We start from the raw sequence: 19765 nt of genomic DNA, 5'->3' as shown, positions 1-19765 counted from the left end.
CTTCAGAAATCATTCTAATATGCTGATTTATTATCAAACAGTTAATATTTTGCAGTTAACAGTTAATCTGCTTAATATTTTTATGGAACCTGTGATACTTTTTTTTCAGGATTCTTTGATAAAAAGTTAAAAAGCATTTATTGAATAAACAGCATTTATTCAAAATTGATTTTTATTTGTAATAATATAAATGTATTTACTATAACTTTTTATTAATTTTATTAATTTAAGTATTATTTTCTTTCATAAATCAATAAATATAAATGTATTGACCCCAAACCTATATATATATACATACATATGTATATGTGACCCTGGAGCACAAAAGCAGTCTTAAGTTGCTGGGGTATATTTGTAGCAATAGCCAAAAATACATTGTATAGGTCAAAATTATGCAAAAATCTTTAGGATATTAAGTAAAGATCATGTTCCATGAAGGTATTTTGTAAATTTCCTACTGTAAATATATCAAAACTTAATTTTTGATTAGTAATATGCATTGCTAAGGACTTCATTTGGACAACTTTAAAGGCGATTTTCTCAATATTTAGATTTTTTTGCACCCTCAGATTCCAGATTTTCAAATAGTTGTATCTCGGCCAAATATTGTCCTATCCTAAGCTTATTTATTCAGCTTTCAGATGATTTATAAATCTCAATTTCGAAAAATTTACGCTTAAGACTGGTTTTGTGGTCCATTGTCACATTTACTTTTAAAGAATGGAAAGGTTTTTCAGAAATAAAGTCTTTAAAGTCTTTAAGTTTTTCAGAAGAGAGGAAACCTGCGGGTTTACAGTACTGTTCTTTTTGTGTCCAGTCTTTCCAGTCTTCTTTTAAGTCACGTTTCCTTTCTTGGTTTTTGAAGCACATTCAGGGTTGACGTCGAGAAAGCGTCTAAAAGGCAGAAAGAAAAAACAAAAAAAGAAGTGAACATTATGTATATGTCTATATATATATATATATATATATATATATATATATACAGACAGCACAGAGAATTGCAACACTTGCAATGTGATTACATGACTACATGATAATGTTAAATATGCAAGTTATCATTCAGCTCTATAATCAACTGTATAAAATGTTTGTGAAAAAATACTTAAGTCCTTTACAAATACTGTCAAGCAAGTTAGTGACAATTCACTCTATCATATATATCAATGGCAAATATGCTAAAGTCTAACCTGTGATTGCAAGGGTACATGCCACCTCTTCCTGATACTGGAGGTTGAAATAATATAATAATAATAATACAAACAGCACTGCAAGGCCAGAGACAAAGTTGGGCTGTGCTCCTTCACGCACAACTTGACCTTCCATGCTCAACATCTACTGCTGGTTACTTAGAAATTTACATGAAAATAAAAAAGAAAGAAATTACTTAAAATAAGCTGTTGTGGGTTCCATTGTGGTTCTGTTTAGTTGTCTGTACATAGTTCAACATAACTATTAAACTAACTCTGAAATTTATGCAGGGAAATCCCATTTACAGGGTTCACCATTTCATTTATTTCAGCCAAAGCAGCATTTTTGGGTAGTGTTCATCTCTAGGGTGCAGTACTGTTTTCTTGAAATTGATCTTAAATTAATTTGATCATTGATACTATTTTGCAGACTGCATAGAGCTGAGAGACAGAGATGAACATCCTAGGGATAGTTTATCAAAAATGAAAATCACATCATTTACTCACCTGGCGTTGTTCTAATGCAGTATGCCAATCTTTCTTTTTTGGACCACAAAAGGAGAAATTTACAAAAAATATATCACACACACTCGTCCATACCACAGAAGTGAAGAGCGACCAGCACCAAGCTTTGAAAAATATGCAAAAGTATCACAGAATGATCCCATGCAAGACGTGTCTATTATTCCAAGTTTTCTGGTGGTATATGATAGGATTTGGTGAAAAACAAACCAAAATTTAACGTATTATTTAATGAAAATCCTGACCTTGGCTGTTGGTCTTTTATGCACGACTGTGTGTTCATTACATTCTATTAGTGCCACAGTTCACTTCGATTCACCCATAAAAAGCACACAAAAGAAATCAAGATGAATAAAAATTCAACATGCAATATATCTCCTAGAAATCCCAAAAAAATATCTGTGTACTTTCTTCACAGAGTATATCCAGACTGGAACTTTGGTTGTCAGATGACAGGAAGACTGACTTCTTGAGTGATAACTTCTTGAGATGAACACAACAGATATAATCACCTCAGAAAAGAAAGTACTTGGATTGTATTTTAATGTCTCTTTCTAATTAATCTTTACTTCTCACAACTTGCATGCTTTTGTACAGTCGTGGCCAAAAGTATTGGCAGTGACATAGATTTTGTGTTTTGCAAAATTTGCTCCTTAAGCTGTTGTGGTGTTCATTCACATTGTTTCTAGATTATGTCACTGCCAATACTTGTAGAAACAATGTGAATGAACACCACAACAGCTTAAGGAGCAAATTTTGCAAAACACAAAATCTATGTCACTGCCAATACTTTTGGCCACGACTGTACAAAAGCATGCAAGTTGTGAGAAGTAAAGATTAATTAGAAAGAGACATTAAAATACAATCCAAGTACTTTCTTTTCTGAGGTGATTATATCTGTTGTGTTCATCTCAAGAAGTTATCACTCAAGAAGTCAGTCTTCCTGTCATCTGACAACCAAAGTTCCAGTCTGGATATACTCCATGAAGAAAGTACACAGATATTTTTTGGGGATTTCTAGGAGATATATTGCATGTTGAATTTTTATTCATCTTGATTTCTTTTGTGTGCTTTTTATGGGTGAATCGAAGTGAACTGTGGCACTAATAGAATGTAATGAACACACAGTCGTGCATAAAAGACCAACAGCCAAGGTCAGGATTTTCATTAAATAATACGTTAAATTTTGGTTTGTTTTTCACCAAATCCTATCATACCACCAGAAAACTTGGAATAATAGACACGTGTTGCATGGGATCATTCTGTGATACTTTTGCATATTTTTCAAAGCTTGGTGCTGGTCGCTCTTCACTGCTGTGGTATGGACGAGTGTGTGTGATATATTTTTTGTAAATTTCTCCTTTTGTGGTCCAAAAAAGAAAGATTGGCATACTGCATTAGAACAACGCCAGGTGAGTAAATGATGTGATTTTCATTTTTGATAAACTATCCCTAGGATGTTCATCTCTGCCTCTCAGCTCTATGCAGTCTGCAAAATATTATCAATGATCAAATTCATTTAAGATCAATTTCAAGAAAACAGTACTGCACCCTAGAGATGAACACTACCCAAAAATGCTGCTTTGGCTAAAATAAATGAAATGGTGAACCCTGTAAATGGGATTTCCCTGCACAAATTTCAGAGTTAGTTTAATAGTTAGGTTGAACTATGTATAGACAACTGAACAGAACCACAATGGAACCCACAATAGTTTATTTTAAGTATTTTCTTTCTTTTTTATTTTCATGTCAATTTCTAAGTAACCAGCAGTAGATGTTGAGCATGGAAGGTCAAGTTGTGCGTGAAGGAGCACAGCCCAACTTAGTCTCTGGCCTTGCAGTGCTGTTTGTATTCTTATTATATGATTTCAACCTCCAGTATCAGGAAGAGGTGGCATGCACCCTTGCGATTGAGGTTAGACTAGCATATTTGCCATTTATATATATGATAAAGTGAATTGTCACTAACTTGTCTTGACAGTATTTGTAAAGGACTTAAGTATTTTTTCACAAACATTTTATACAGTTGATTATAGAGCTGAATGATAACTTGCATATTTAACATTATCATGTAGTCATGTAATCACATTGCAAGTGTTGCAATTCTCTGTGCTGTCTATATATATATATATATATATATATAGACAGCACAGAGAATTGCAACACTTGCAATGTGATTACATGACTACATGATAATGTTAAATATGCAAGTTATCATTCAGCTCTATAATCAACTGTATAAAATGTTTGTGAAAAAATACTTAAGTCCTTTACAAATACTGTCAAGACAAGTTAGTGACAATTCACTTTATCATATATATAAATGGCAAATATGCTAGTCTAACCTCAATCGCAAGGGTGCATGCCACCTCTTCCTGATACTGGAGGTTGAAATCATATAATAAGAATACAAACAGCACTGCAAGGCCAGAGACTAAGTTGGGCTGTGCTCCTTCACGCACAACTTGACCTTCCATGCTCAACATCTACTGCTGGTTACTTAGAAATTGACATGAAAATAAAAAAGAAAGAAAATACTTAAAATAAACTATTGTGGGTTCCATTGTGGTTCTGTTCAGTTGTCTATACATAGTTCAACCTAACTATTAAACTAACTCTGAAATTTGTGCAGGGAAATCCCATTTACAGGGTTCACCATTTCATTTATTTTAGCCAAAGCAGCATTTTTGGGTAGTGTTCATCTCTAGGGTGCAGTACTGTTTTCTTGAAATTGATCTTAAATGAATTTGATCATTGATAATATTTTGCAGACTGCATAGAGCTGAGAGGCAGAGATGAACATCCTAGGGATAGTTTATCAAAAATGAAAATCACATCATTTACTCACCTGGCGTTGTTTTAATGCAGTATGCCAATCTTTCTTTTTCGGACCACAAAAGGAGAAATTTACAAAAAATATATCACACACACTCGTCCATACCACAGCAGTAAAGAGCGAACAGCACCAAGCTTTGAAAAATATGCAATAGTATCACAGAATGATCCCATGCAAGACGTGTCTATTATTCCAAGTTTTCTGGTGGAATATGATAGGATTTGGTGAAAAACAAACCAAAATTTAACGTATTATTTAATGAATAACATGGTTATTGCAAGGCCCAGGTGGAATCTGTGGACTACCCTTGGAAAAAACATGCGAAACATAGTCAAACGTGTTAAACAGAGTACTTATTAGTAGCTGACATCCATAGGAAATATTTAAAGGTCCCCTGAAATGCTTAGAAAAACGCAGGGTTACTCTGTGTGTTGACATCATTTTAACTGAAACAGGAAGACAGGGCGGGACATATCTGCACTTATGAACTTTAATATGCGTTATACAGAGGCAAGATGAAAAGAAAAAATACCATCTAAACTTTTCTAAAGACAGTAAGTTCCCCTCAGACATACATTCATATAAACTCCTACCCCTAAAATAATCGCGATTTGTTTAGCATCTCAACCGATTTGTTAAAAATGCTATTGAAACAGCTTATATGCAAGTGTCAAAGCATTTAAGAAAAATAAGACATTTAAATCACCATTTTGCAACCCTTTTGCTGCACCTTTGGCTCAGAATGCATTCTGAAATTCTCACTGCATTTCGCTACAATTATCAGCAAGTAGTATGATGAAAATGCAATCCCAAATGTCCTACCCCTAAGTCTAAATGCATTTAGGAAAAACAGCATTTAAATTATATTTTTATAGTTTTTGCTTGGACATGTTAAACATATCTAATCAATTTGGGTAATACATTTTCATGTTAATTTTGCAACTTATAAAGCGTTAAAATATGTTTTTAATTTGCATATTAAAACTATTGTAGAAAATGTCAAATGTAAATTTTATAATTGAATTTTCATTTTCATTTTGCACTAAAAGGTTTAGTTCACCCTAAAATGAACATTAAGTCACCATTTATGCTATGGAAGCATATGTGTAGCAAAATTCAATTTAAAATGCAATATGTAAAATGGCAATGTATTTCTGTATTTTAATTTACATTTTACCGTACATATGTGCAAAGTGTTTAAATTCTTCAGGAAAATCTGCTGCCCTCTGCCAGGAAGTTGTCAATGGGAAGAAGGTTTACCTTCCAACAATGACCCAAAGCACACAGCAAAACTGAGCACACAGTGGTCAAAGGAAAAAAGGGTGAATGTTCTTGCATGGCCTAGTCAGAGCCCAGACTTAAACCCCATTGAAAATCTCTGGAATGACTTGAAGACTGCAGTCCACAAACGGTCATCATCAAATTTAACTAAACTTGAGCAGTTCTGCAAAGAAGAGTGGGCAAATATTGCAAAGTCTAGATGTGCAAAGCTATTAGATACAGAGACGTATCTCAACAGACTGGCTGTATCTAAAGGCTGTAATTAAAGCAAATGGTGGTTCACCAAAATACTGACACAAGTTTTTTTGTATTTATTTAATTTTTTTTCTGACATATATTGGATGTTATAAGTTGCACTGCGTAAATAAAGCTGGATAAAACAAAAACTGTGTCCGTCTTCATTTCAGGCTGCAAAGCAACAAAAATGTGATTATTTTAAAGGGGTTGATTATTTTCTTTACCCACTGTTTTGTGAGCCAGTCAGGACTCTCATTGGTCTCATTGGTTCATTGGGTAATGTTTTAATATTGGTCACTAGAGGTCAGTGCAAACCATCCATCTCAGTCATGGCTATATTTGCTCTAGATTTTCCACACATGATGAGAGTTTACTTTTGAGACACAATATGTTACATAAGTCTTATGTTGAGTGTAATTTAAGCTTTGTGAAGGTTTGACAGTAAAGTTGTTAAATCAGATAAAGTTCACAGGGTTAGATTTTCTTTGGAAGAAAAACTTGTGCCCCATCTAGCATGCAGTTTCATTCCAAGGGTATAACTGAAATCAGACTTGCAGAAAAATATTTTCTGACACAACAGCACTACATTTGTAATACAGGTTACAGTTATAAGGCTGACGATTTCCAACAAAGGGAAACAAGGGAAATATTTGTTATCCACAGTTCACAGATATTCTTCCCACTGACTTCCTGTTTCATTGCCTTTTTGTCACAGCTCTTTTACCAGGTGAGGGGCGACATGGTTTTGAAAGTGGTAGAGAACGGCAAGCATAAAGACATACACATTCGAGAAGGAGAGGTGAGCATCATCTGGATTTGTCTCAGTGTGTGCTGCCTCTGAAATGGCTCTGCTGTTTGTCTGATAGGCTTTGCATGTCAAGCCATTTTAGTCTATAAAGACATTTTATTTCTCAAAAGCCTTGTTTTTGCCGCTATTCTCAGATGTTCCTTCTTCCAGCGCGGATTCCCCACTCTCCTCAGAGATACGCAAACACAGTAGGGCTGGTGGTGGAGAGGAGGAGGCTTCGCTCAGAGACAGATGGCCTCAGGTACCATGGGATACTTCTCCCAGACACATATATCCTACATTACGCCTACCTTTCCTCTAACCATACTCTCAAGTCAGCTCCAAGACACATTGGTAATTACTTGTGACCTCAAGATCATACACTTGCCTGTTGATGTTTCTGTACCCTTACCTGGTCAACAATGCTATTAGACACAACTAGATTGTGGAATAAAGGATAAAAGATGTGCGTTAGTAATAAAAAGATGGTTTAATTTCCTTCTTGCTAGGTACTTTGTGGATAATAGTACAGATGTCTTGTTTGAACGTTGGTTCTACTGTGAGAACCTGGGAACCCAACTTGTTCCCATCATCAAAGAGTAAGTCACCAGTGTTTCTCTTAATAAATCTGTTTTATTATTGACTTTTTATGTTTAAAAAAAAAACAGTTAAACAGTAAGATTGTGAAATATTATTACCATTTAAAAACATACATTAAATTAAAAACATTAAAACTTAAAACCGCTCTGAAATTCGCATTATTAGGGCTTTATTCTGGCATTATGGCTTGCCAATCAACACTACAAAAAAAAAAAATTAAATTAAAAAAATTAAAACTTAAAAAAAAAAAAAAAAAAAAAACATATTCCTGTGTTGTCAAAGCTGAAATTTCAGCAGGCATTACTCCAGTCTTCCTGTCACATGATCATTTTAGAAAATCATTTCACCAGAAATCCTTTTAATATGTGCACGCACTCACGCACGCACACACACACACACACACACACACACACACACACACATTTTAGTGCCTAAATTGTAGTGACTGCATCTAATATATATTTTTGCTATTATATGTTAGAATTCATTATACATGTTTAAGTCATTATAAGGTATTCAGCTTCGGGCACATCCCTATAAAAATGCGTAGTTGATATATGTAAACTATGAAGGGAACAGAAATACATGTAAATTGCATTTACCACCATATTCAGTTTTATCCAAATACAGATACAGATATTTTGATATTGCTACAGATACTGTTTAAAATATTGGCTTTGCTGCACACCTATAGTGTGTGTGTTTGTGTGTGTGTGTGTGTGTGAGCGCGCACGTTTTTGTGATTTATGAGGACACAAATTTGTATAATGACATGGGTATGACATAGGTATTACAACAAGAAGGTGATTTATGAGGACATTTTGAGTGTCCCCATATTTTAAAAGGCTTAGAAATCATTCAGAATGAGTTTTGTTTGAAAATCTAAAAATGCAGAAAGTTTCCTCTAAGAGGTAGGTTTAGGTGTAAGGTTGGTGTAGGGCAATAGAAAATACGGTTTGCACAATATGTATAAAAACCATTAAACCTATGGAATGTCCCCACAATTCACAAAAACAAACCTGTGTGTGTGTGTGTGTGTGAGTGTGTGAGTGTGTGTGTGTGTGTGTGAGTGTGTGTGTGTATATATATGTATCTCAGTCCTGTCAATTTTGTGTGCGTATGCATGTATGTACAAATAATAAGTTGCATTTGTATACGTCAGGTTTATGGATTCCAAACAAAATAAAACAGGAAAGCCTGATCCAGGTAAATACAGTTGTTCACGTTACTGTTGCTGTTTATTGTGATTCATGCATGATGAAACAAGGTTAAATACCCTTACATTTAACATGCCATTACTGCAGAGCGCTGTTGTTCAGGGGTCTTCTGTACCAATGATTTGTTCTTTCCCTATAGCGGAAGGTTTTGTGTAATAACAAGTAATGTCAGTGTCAGGCCTCACTCCCATGGCACCTTAAAGGCACAGTTCACCCAAAATGAAAATTTCTGTAAAATTTACTTTCTTCGTCAAAACAGACTTTAGAGATTTAGCATTACATCACTTGCTCACCAATAGATCCTCTACAGTGAATGGGTGCCATCAGAATGAGACGTCAAACTTGAGACATGTAGATTATCATGATGTTTTTATCAGCTGTTTGGACTCACATTCTGACACCACCCATTCACTGCAGAGGATCCATTGGTGAGCAAGTGATGTAACGCTAAATCTCTCCAAATTTGATACGACGAAGAAACAATCTCATCTACATCTCGGATGGCCTGTGGGTGAGTACATTTTCAGTAAATTTAAATTTTCAGGTGAACTATTCCTTTAAGCAAGATCACAAAACCAATGTCATTATATTCCCTTGAACATCATATTAAGTGTCCTTTGTATGCTGTGCTTACTTGTGTATAATAATTCTGTTAATCCAGTAACTGTTGAATTTTTGCAGCTGAACCCATCAAGCCAACCCCATACTCACTCAACACTATGAAGGTGATGGCACCGTTCTGCTTCAGAGAGTGGGTGGAAAAGCAGAAGCCTGCCCTGGCCAGTGGTCAGCCGGTGGATATGTTTGGAACACAGTTTGAGACTGAGGTGAGGAGAAGAAGCCTAGCTGAACCAATCAGTCCTACTTCCTGCAGGAGTCAGTCAGATGAGATCCTGGTCATTAATCAGAGGTCTGACTGTGAGCAGTTTCCCCTCAGCAAGGTATCGACGTATGCATAAGGTAGATGGAGACAGAGCCTGTCTGTCAAACAGACTCAACCATTACAGGAACAGGAAACGTAACTTCTGCAACTTGAACCTCAGTTCTTTCTAAGTAGTTCACACAGTTTGTCTCCTGTCCAATTATGTCTTACTCATGCAACAGTGGCGGGACAGAAAGGTACTGATTTACAGTTGCACTAAGTATTGAGAAATGGGTCTTGCACTGACTGTTTAAAAAAAAAAGAAAAAAAATCCTGTTCCAGGAAAGACCGAGAAAGTCTTTTTGTTAAGCAAATCAGTGTGGCCGATGATAGATAGATAGATAGATAGATAGATAGATGTAATCTTATTGTAAAGTGTCACAATGCTGACTGAGACCTTCTGCCTGTTAGACGTTTCTCTTTGGTTCGGGTACATCTGAAACCTCTAGAAGAAAAACTGATGGCTGGATCTGGCAACTGGTAACACATTCATCTATCCTTCATCCGGTTACACCATTTCTTAGTTCCGTTATCTTTTTTTATGTTCCCACTGTCCTGTATTTTTATTTCAGCCTTATACTTTCCTTTTCCTACTTTTTGTTGTAATCTAATTAGGAGGGGTCCTCCAGCGTCTTCATGAATGGCAAAGAGTTCAACCTGTCTATAGGGGATTGCCTTCTTATTTTTGGAGAGACAGCGTGAGTGTGGTATTCATTTGTTCTTCAATGAGCATTTGTGTTAATAGTTTAATAAGTGCTAAGTGACAGAACTGTTTGTAAGGGATAAGAAATCTCAGTGACAGAAAACCAATTGAGCAAGTATTTATATCAGTGTGAATGACGGTAGCTGTTTGTTAACTCTATTGTTTTTGTGTGTGGCTTTTTTAGGTATCAGTGGAAACGATCACTTGATTGTGTCGCTTTGTATGTTGCCCAAGACCCAGACAGGAAGATACCCTATTGACACACATATACCCACAAGAACACTGGTTTAGGACCAAATGTATAAATGGTTTTTAATAACGACATTCATTCTAATGCAGTTTTTATTGTAATGCTTATGTACCCACCACAGTATCATGTCCACAATAATCATAATATCCACATTCCACACATTAGTAGTCAAAACATATGGTCCATGTATTAGGCCTTAAATAATAAAGATAAACTAAGCTCTTAAATCTCTTTAAACACTCTGTACATGACAAAGTGCAAGTCCATAAAAAGGTTCTTAAATACAATTAATGTAAGGGCAAGTCTCCATCATAATCAGCAGTATTGCTTAATTTAATTTAATTTAATTTCTTCAACACCTATAAATTAAAAAAATATATATATCTAAAGCAAAATTATCTTTCCTATATTAATTTCATGAATGCAGGTATCACATAAGACTAACTGGCTACAGTGTTGGTACTGTACGTCGAGTTGGTATCTAAAATGCAAAATGCTGTTTTTGGTACCTGACAACAATATGCTGCTATTCAGTGGTGTTTTATAGAGTATAAAGCTAAGATAGTGTTAGGTAATGCGTGGTTAAAGCTAGCTAGTATATTTGGCAGCTATCCAACACACTTGGCCACACTGTGATAGAAATGGAGGTAAACATGTGAGATGCGGTTCACTGCCCTCAATTCATTGAAAATCAGGGCTGTAGAAGTGAAATACGGCACAACAAACAGAGCAAACGGAAAAGGTGAACTTGTAGACCTGACAGTTTTATTTCACTCTCGTGTGAGGCTGATAATTTGCTGCCTAAGGTAACAATGCTGAGGTACCAGAGCTGGTTTCATACCAAAGCCAGAATTTTGGTATTGTGCTAACAATTCTTGCCTGTAGTGGCAGTTACTATACATATAAACTTTTTCTATTATTATTATTGTTGTTGTTATGTGCATTCTACCTAAATGTTTTCTTGACATTCAAATTGAGCTTTATTTTTGCTTTTCAATCTAGTGCAACAGTGCGGTCCACTTTTTCATCGCCCTTGGTTTTAGAAGTATTTTTCCCATTAGTTTTTCCCAAAGGGACTTTTAAAATGTCTTTGTTAAATAGTTGTAAGCCATGAACCAAAACAACCAGCTACGAGGTGAATCACAACATCACAAGACAGAGACAATCCCATGAAGTCCTGAAAATGATATAATTAAATAAAAAATGACAGATAAAGATAAATAAGACCATTATTTTAAGTATGTTTATTGTGTATTGGAAACAACATATTTTGTAAGAACATATATTTGCTTATTTCAAAATATATATAATATATACAAATATTTAAGTAGTTTGAGAGTGTAGGTAGTTTCTTTCACAGTGTTTCACAGGAGTGGGTGGGATTTGCTTGCTTCAATTCTCTGAATGGTGGAGATTTCTATGCAGAATCATGGGTAATGTAGTTTTTTATTTTATTTGTATTATTATTATTATGCAGTTAGGGGCCGTTCACACCGAAAGCGTTTTCCCATTCCAATGTGCTACTTTTCCATAGTTTTTCTATGTTAACACACGCTAGACGCATGTGTATGGTCGCTGGGCTCCGCGTCTCTTGCAGTGTTGCGCACATGAGCACCATGTTTTTAAGACTCTGTGTCAAGTTAAAAGAATTTAAACTTTTACACACAGCGCCGCTCATCAATGTCAGTTCCACAACAGTGGACCAATCAGAAGACCCCGGAGGCGGGGAAAGCTTTGTGAGCTTTTGCTTACAGTAGCAAGTTGGCATGGCAACTGTTTTATTTGACGGCAACATGGTGGAGGAAGCATTCTGTGCTGTGCTTTTAAAAAAAAAAAAAAAACATTCCTGAGTGCTGTGTCTCATGTTTTTAGACGCAAATACGTATTCTGTGTGAACAGCCCCTTAAACAGGAATATTAAAAAACATATATATAAATAAAAAATAAACAACAATGGAATAATGAAGACTGCTGGCTTCAACAAAAGTTTATAGCACTGATTAACAACCTTGTAGCTCACAGTAAGTCTGTCTTTACAAGTTAATAAATGATCATTAACAATCAATTTTCCTATGGAGAAAATGAATGGGGCTTTTATTTCTGAAACCCAACTGTTGAACTCTATTAGCATTGTAGCATTTATCAGGCCTACTTAACACTCTATCCCAATACAAAGTCAAAGATTTTTAACATGTTCTGTTAAACAGTTTATTATTATCTGTTTATATTGACTACTTATCTAGCCGTATCTTCAAAGTGTTCCTGATAACGTGTTTTTCAGCTATAAGTGCTGCCAACGCCCAGGGAATGGCATATTCAAGCGTCACCAGACCTATGAAGTTATACCTGAATTGTGAATAGTCCCAAGGACAGGCCCCGAACAGCCTGAGCAGAAACCCCCAGCTAAACTCCCATAGATAGATGAAGAGAGTATAGACAGTCAGCCTGACTGGTAGGAGGCAGTGCTTCTGTTGCAACCTCGCACTTAGACCCTCCATGAAGAAGATGGCAGAGCTGTAAATAAGCAGCGCCCAAAGGCTTGTGTGGCCCGTGAGTCTGTGGTCACGGGTGTAGTACCAATCCCAGGCTGCTGTGAACGCCACCTCACAGAGGCACCCATGCAGGGCATAAATGTACAGTCGGGCGAGAGGTGAGAGGGGTGTGTTCTGCCCAGAGATGTCAGTGTTGGCACCAGTATCTGCAACAACAGAAGAAGGTTTTGTTAGCACAAGTGTACGTACTTGCTTTAGAGTTTTTTTTATTGATTATAATTTGGATGATTAACTTGTAAGTAAATGTTTAATACGATAACGGTTTGGAGGATGTGCAAAACAATCCGGACAGCATTACGTTTTCTTTGATGTTAAAACTAATGTGTTATTTGGCTTCATTAGCTGGATGTAAAAGACATATTAGTGAAGCACACTAGATCTGTAATCTTACTTACTGTTTACACACAATCACTTATAAACAGTGTTCATTTCCCTTACACTGAAACACACACTCTGTTTCAAAACCTACTGCAGCCTAGACATCATATCTGTGCTCTCAACACTAAAAGGTAAGTTATAGATACCTAGTTTTGGCTAGGGGTGGAAATCTTTAGGCACCTGCATGTTCCGATCCAATTTCAATTCTGGGAATCACGGTCTGATTCTGAAATGTTTCTTGATCTACATTTTTTAAATTATTAATTTATGAGTATGCTGACTTTGAAAATCACATTTATTGTGAGTTTTGTGAGAAAAAAGAAAAAAATGTGAGCTAAAAAGTCTCAATTACTTTTTTTTTTTTTTATCAGGTGGCAGAAACAGGCTTCCATACTGTCACGGTTGGCTACTGTGAGGAGCACGGAGCGAGGAACGAGGAGACGCAGAGTCGAATTCAAACATATAGACTTTAATCATATCCAGGGAACCAGGAAAACACAGGTAGCAGGGGTAGACCTATACAATACCGGACAGCGAACTCAAAACAGGAAACCATTAAATACAGGACTAGAGGAAGGACACAATGAGGAACACCTGAAATCAATGACATAATGAACATTGGAAACACCTGGGACAAATAAACCTAATCAGGGAAATGGAACAGGAAGACCAAATAAGGGCAAAAGGAAACATAGGAAGCAAAACACACACAAAACACGGAACAGAGTCTGACATTACTCCCCCCTCCCGGAAGGTGTGTCCCACGCCGTAACAATGCCACCAGGGAGGGGCGGATCAGGCAGTCCAGGGTGCTCAGGGGCCAAGGCGGAGCAGGGAGCTCAGGAGACCATGGTGGAGCATACAGTTCAAGACGCCATGGCGGGACAGGGAGCTCGGGGAGCCCTGACGGAGCAGGCAGCTCAGAAGGCCATGGCGGATCAGACAGTTCAGGAGGCCATGGCGGAGCAGGGAACTCAGAAGGCCATGGCTGGCCGGCCTCCGTGGCCTTGGCCTCGCCACTTGGTCCGGCCACTACAGCTGGGAACACAGGACGCCATGGCCAGACGGCCTCCGTGGCCTTGGCCTCGCCACTTGGCCCGGCCACTACGGACGGACCCATACTACCCCCACCCCCCAAAAAAAATCCTTGGGGAGAATATCGTCTTTAGAGGCCCTGCGTAGTCCTAACTCGGGAACAGTGGCCCTCCCTGGGCTTGACTTGGGGACTGGAGCCCTCCTTGGGCTCGACATGGGAACTGGAGCCCTTTCTGTGCTACACTCGGGGACTGGAGCCCTCTCTGGGTGAAACTCGGGAACAGGAGCCCTCTGTGGGCTAAACTCGGGAACAGGAGCCGTCTGTGGGCTAAACTCGGGAACAGGAGCCCTGCGTGGGGTAAACTCAGGAACAGGAGCCCTCCGTGGGCTAAACTCGGAAACAGTAGCCCTCCGTGGGCTAAACTCGGGAACAGGAGCCGTCTGTGGGCTAAACTCGGGAACAGGAGTTCTGCGTGGGGTAAACTCGGGAACAGGAGCCCTCCGTGGGCTAAACTCGGAAACAGTAGCCATCCGTGGGCTAAACTCGGGAACAGGAGCCCTTCGTGGGCTAAATTCAGGAACAGGAGCCCTCCGTGGGCTAAACTCGGGAACAAAAGCCCTCTTTGGGCCGGCGGCCCGCAAACTTGACTTTGGAGCCCGAGCCAGAACAGAGAATTGATGGTGACGTCATCCAATGCCGTTGCCGCGACGAGCCCGCAGAATTCCCAGGCGTACTCGAAGAAGGGGAGATCTCGGCAGGCTAAGGCAGAGAACCGAACGGCTATTTCCATCGCCGCGGGGAGAAATAAACTGAAAACAAACAAGGGGAGAGGGGGCGCCACTTACTGTTCTGTATTGGTCCGGTATTCTGTCACGGTTCGCTACTGTGAGGAGCACGGAGCGAGGAACGAGGAGACGCAGAGTCGAATTCAAACATATAGACTTTAATCATACCCAGGGAACCAGGAAAACACACGTAGCAAGGGTAGACATATACAATACCGGACAGCGAACTCAAAACAGGAAACCATTAAATACAGGACTAGAGGAGGGACACAATGAGGAACACCTGCAATCAATGACATAATGAACATTGGAAACACCTGGGACAAATAAACCTAATCAGGGAAACGGAACAGGAAGACCAAATAAGGGCAAAAGGAAACATAGGAAGTAAAACACACACAAAACACGGAACAGAGTCTGACACATACTTACATATGTATTTTTTTAATAATTACAAATTAATAATAAATAAAATAATAATACTAATCAATAATAATAATAATAATAATAAAACATATAGCAATAATTAGTAACTAATTAAATATAGCTTCAAAACACACAAGCAAATATAAAGGGTAACAAAGAAACATTAAAAGTGCATTTAGTATCTCAGAGTGCTTTAAGTATCTGGATGTTTTTCAGACAAGGGCAGGATTTTTCTCTTTTTCTCAGTATTATTGCTGTTTATTTATTACTGGTGATGTCATAGCAGCAGCAGGTCCAATAGACTGCATTTGAAAGCAGATGTCTGCCAGTAAATAAATTTAGTGTATCGAATTTTTACTTCATTCCAAACAGGTAACAAATAATGCCTTCGTAGAGCATTTGGAAGGGCAAACACTGAAATACTGGCAGATGCAACCGCACATTGTCAAGCAAAGCATTTCTCACGGCCATATTCTGTACAATAATGCCCATGAATGCCCTTGTATTTTGCTTCATGAAACCGTATGCAAATCTATATACTTGTTTGATGGTTTTGTGTGTGTTTGTTCTGCAAGCAGAATACAGCTGCCTCTAGCTAAGCTCAGAATCGATTCTGAATTGTCAAAGAGAGAATAACAATGCATCTGGGAATCAGTATTTTTTCAACCTTTTCATCCTATGCATATACATTAATCAGTCATCTAGAATCAGCCATCATCTTAATGATATAAAACTAAACTCTAAGATCAACTCACTGTAGTTGAGGTGCAAAAACGTCTGTTAAGAGGAAAGCCTTTCTGATAGAAAGTAAACTTAATTAAACTATTGTGCAGATAATGCATGAGATAAGATGCACACAAATATGTCATTCTCCGCTGCAGACACATCTGCTCATCAAAATGACACATGAAAGGCAGATAAAGAGCTTTTAGCTTTCATTCTGAGTATGATGCATGAGAAAATTTCAACAAAGTAGTTTATGTGTCAGTGTGCCTTCTGACGTTATGTTAGGTTCACCTCCTTGCTGAGAAAAAAAAAAAAAAAAAAACCTAGCTGGACAAAAGTTTTTTTTTTTTTGACCCACTGAAAAAATGCCCAAAACCCTTCTGAAATAATAATAATAATAAGTTTTATTTATATAGTGCCTTTCCATAGCTCTAGGTCACTTTACATAGTGCTAAACAAAACATTTGTACACCCATATACACAATATAAACACATAAGGCCACATATAGCCACATTATCCAAAATACATATTAAAAAGATATGTTTTTAGCTGAGTCTTGAATGTAGACAAAGACGGTATATTACGAAGTGTAAGGGGTAGCGAATTCCATAATTTCGGAGCATTAACGCTAAATGTCCGAAAACGAGGAATAGACAAAAGACCAAGCTCAGATGATCTGAGAGACCGGGCAGGAGAATAGGAGTACAGTAGGTCAGACAGATATGGAGGCGCAAGACCATTAATGCCTTAAACGTTAGAAGTAATATCTTAAAGTGAATACGTGATGCCACAGGTAGCCAGTGAAGATCATGCAGTAGAGGAGTAATGTGAGCAGAACGCCTGGTGGAGGTGAGAACTCTTGCTGCTGAGTTTTGAACATACTGTAACCTTGCAATAAGTTTTTTAGGCAGACCAAGAAATAGAGCATTGCAATAATCCAGACGTGATGTGATTAATGCATGAATTAAGATTTCAGCATCAGCTAGAGTTAGAGAAGATCGAAGACGTGCAATATTACAAAGATGGAATAAAAGAGGTTTTAACAACAGAATAAATATGAGAGGCAAAAGATAGAGATGAGTCAAATAAGACACCAAGATTACGGACAGATGAAGCAGGCTTAACATGAACCCCGTCAATTTCAAAGGACAGGTCAATCCTTTTGACTGAGGTAGCAGAGCCAATCATCAATATTCTTCACATTTCACAATGGACTGTTTTGTGAATTACTCTAAACATGTATCCGAGTTTTCAAAACATATCTTATTGAAAGATACGGCAGTGCCAAGCAAACCAGCTTTTAACACTAAGACACCAAGCGTATCATTGTTTGAGTGTTGCTAATGAAACTAGTACATAGCCAGATAAGAAATATTTGCTTGAGTTGAATACTTTTATTATGTGAGATGAATACATTTTATTTTTTTTCCAAGTTTTTTTAACCCTTCACACAATGTGTATTGTTTTACTGTCATCGACTTTTAGGAAATTTGTTAAGAGTAGTCTGTGCGTAGATATTTTGTTACAATTATGTTGCTTTGCGTTGTTTCAATTTCTTCTGCCTCGGGATCTGAGTCGGGCGCAAACATATTCGGCTCTATCACAGCGCTTGCCATCTTGAGTATCAAAACTCATGACATGCTGTAAAGAAGGTCATGCATGTGGTGCGCTGAAGTTAGCTTTTACAAATATTGGACTTTACAAACTTTATAAACTAACCTCAAGAAACATAATATGCAAATCTGAAATCTGCATTTCATGACCTCTTTAATTTTTGTTGAATACAGCAGTTTGAATAAAAACAATAGATTCCAATGGACCTATTCAGACCTGGCACACATTGTCAATCCTTTTGGATAACACTTGCAGAAAAATATGTGTGATATATAAGGTATAATATAATATATAAGATAGAAGTAACAACTCTTTTAAAATTTTTCCTGATACACAGAAGCATTATGGCCATACGAACAGATTGGGCTATCTCCGACCAGTCTTTAAAAAATTAAATCATACAGAACAGAATTAAGTATATATATATATATATATATATATACTGTATACATATATGGTGGCTCTTTGATGAATCACTTTCTTCCTCTTTTGTAAGTTGCCTTTAATACAAGCGTCTGATAAATGCATAATTGTAAATGTAATGATATGTCATGTTGTCAGCACTAAGCTAAACGGTGTCTATCATCTATCATCTATCATCGTCAATCTATCATATGCTGTATTGGAGAATATCTGTTTGTCAATTGGCGCCACTCACTGTACAGGAGTAATTTGGTTTTCATAACCTGTTTCCATCATTCTGAATGCATTTATTTCTTGTGATTTGTATTGTATTTTCATTTCACATTTGGTGCGAATGGACCCTTAGGTTATTCAATGGTATTTTACTTCCAACTAACCCAGTGATATTTCTAGATGGGTCTATCTATAATGAAATGTGTCTAATTTATTATTTGGATGCCTTGTATGGGAGCTAGGCCCAGTTAAATACAGAAGCTTACTCCGCCATTAGAAATCATTACAAATCATCCATTCGGTTATCAGCCACGCATGCATGATTTCCATTATACACAACTAAAGTAAATTGTTTATTGCAAACAATAAACCACCTAAAACTCACCATCACTCTTAGGGCCCTGCCTTCTCATCAGTAACTTTCTAGACACCATCTCCAGTTCGTCCAGCTCAACAGCACACAGCAGCTTCTGAGTCTATACCATTTCCTGATACTGCCTAAGTTCTCTAGTCCTGAGAGCACAATGGCTAAATATTAAGCCAGCGCTATCAGTGACATCCCCACTTGGGCTGTACAGAAATAAAGAATCTAAAGGGCGGGGACCCTAAGCATAATACCTTTCATATGGGATCAAGAGATGTAAACAGATAGACTGGCATACAGCTTACTGGGGGAGCTGTGATAGGCCTGCTCATCAGTGCTCATTTTAGCAAAGGTTTTGCAGAGATTGCAAAGATGTTGCCACTCATGGAAAAGAGGTTTTGTGGCTTTAAGCTGATCTAGTAGTTGTTAAAAGCATGCAATTTTTGCATACACAGTCAAAACGAAGACAGTGGTCAAATAAAGCCATTCCATACGTCGCCAAGATTCCTCTTAACAGTTTCGAGAATTAGAGAAGTTTTCAGTTCCAAAATGTTTCTTATATATTCCAAGGTAATCCCAAAATGCATTTTGTTTTGCGAAAAAGTCAAACATTATTCAAACTGAATATCCTTTTCATTAATTTATACATATATAAAAGTTTATAATATATATATATATATATATGTGTGTGTGTGTATATATATAT

General features: G+C 37.3%; 2 protein-coding genes across 2 annotated transcripts in view; one reads left to right on the top strand and one right to left on the bottom strand.

The window, feature by feature from the left end:
• Nucleotides 1–10769, top strand: part of LOC107707146 (3-hydroxyanthranilate 3,4-dioxygenase-like) — a 12696-nt gene extending 1927 nt beyond the window's left edge. The window contains exons 3-10 of the mRNA XM_016511060.1: nt 6779–6862; nt 7006–7112; nt 7360–7449; nt 8613–8656; nt 9349–9494; nt 10001–10069; nt 10205–10287; nt 10477–10769. Coding sequence (XP_016366546.1) covers nt 6779–6862; nt 7006–7112; nt 7360–7449; nt 8613–8656; nt 9349–9494; nt 10001–10069; nt 10205–10287; nt 10477–10552 — 699 coding nt within the window. The 3' untranslated portion in view covers nt 10553–10769. The remainder of the gene's footprint in view (nt 1–6778; nt 6863–7005; nt 7113–7359; nt 7450–8612; nt 8657–9348; nt 9495–10000; nt 10070–10204; nt 10288–10476) is intronic.
• A 23-nt stretch (nt 10770–10792) lies between these two features.
• Nucleotides 10793–19153, bottom strand: LOC107707147 (transmembrane protein 229B-like). The gene is made up of 2 exons (XM_016511061.1): nt 19081–19153; nt 10793–13239 (listed from the first exon to the last, which is right to left on the bottom strand). The coding sequence occupies exons 1-2, from the start codon at nt 19127–19129 to the stop codon at nt 12773–12775; spliced, it is 516 nt and encodes a 171-aa protein (XP_016366547.1). The 5' UTR covers nt 19130–19153; the 3' UTR covers nt 10793–12772.
• Between the last annotated feature and the right edge of the window lie 612 nt (nt 19154–19765).

Source organism: Sinocyclocheilus rhinocerous, unplaced genomic scaffold (assembly GCF_001515625.1).
Source record: "Sinocyclocheilus rhinocerous isolate Xijiao unplaced genomic scaffold, SAMN03320098_v1.1 scaffold715, whole genome shotgun sequence".
NCBI classification, from domain to species: Eukaryota; Metazoa; Chordata; class Actinopteri; order Cypriniformes; family Cyprinidae; genus Sinocyclocheilus; species Sinocyclocheilus rhinocerous.
The sequence above is the reverse complement of the archived record's forward strand: the minus strand, read 5'-3'. Positions and strand labels throughout refer to the sequence as shown.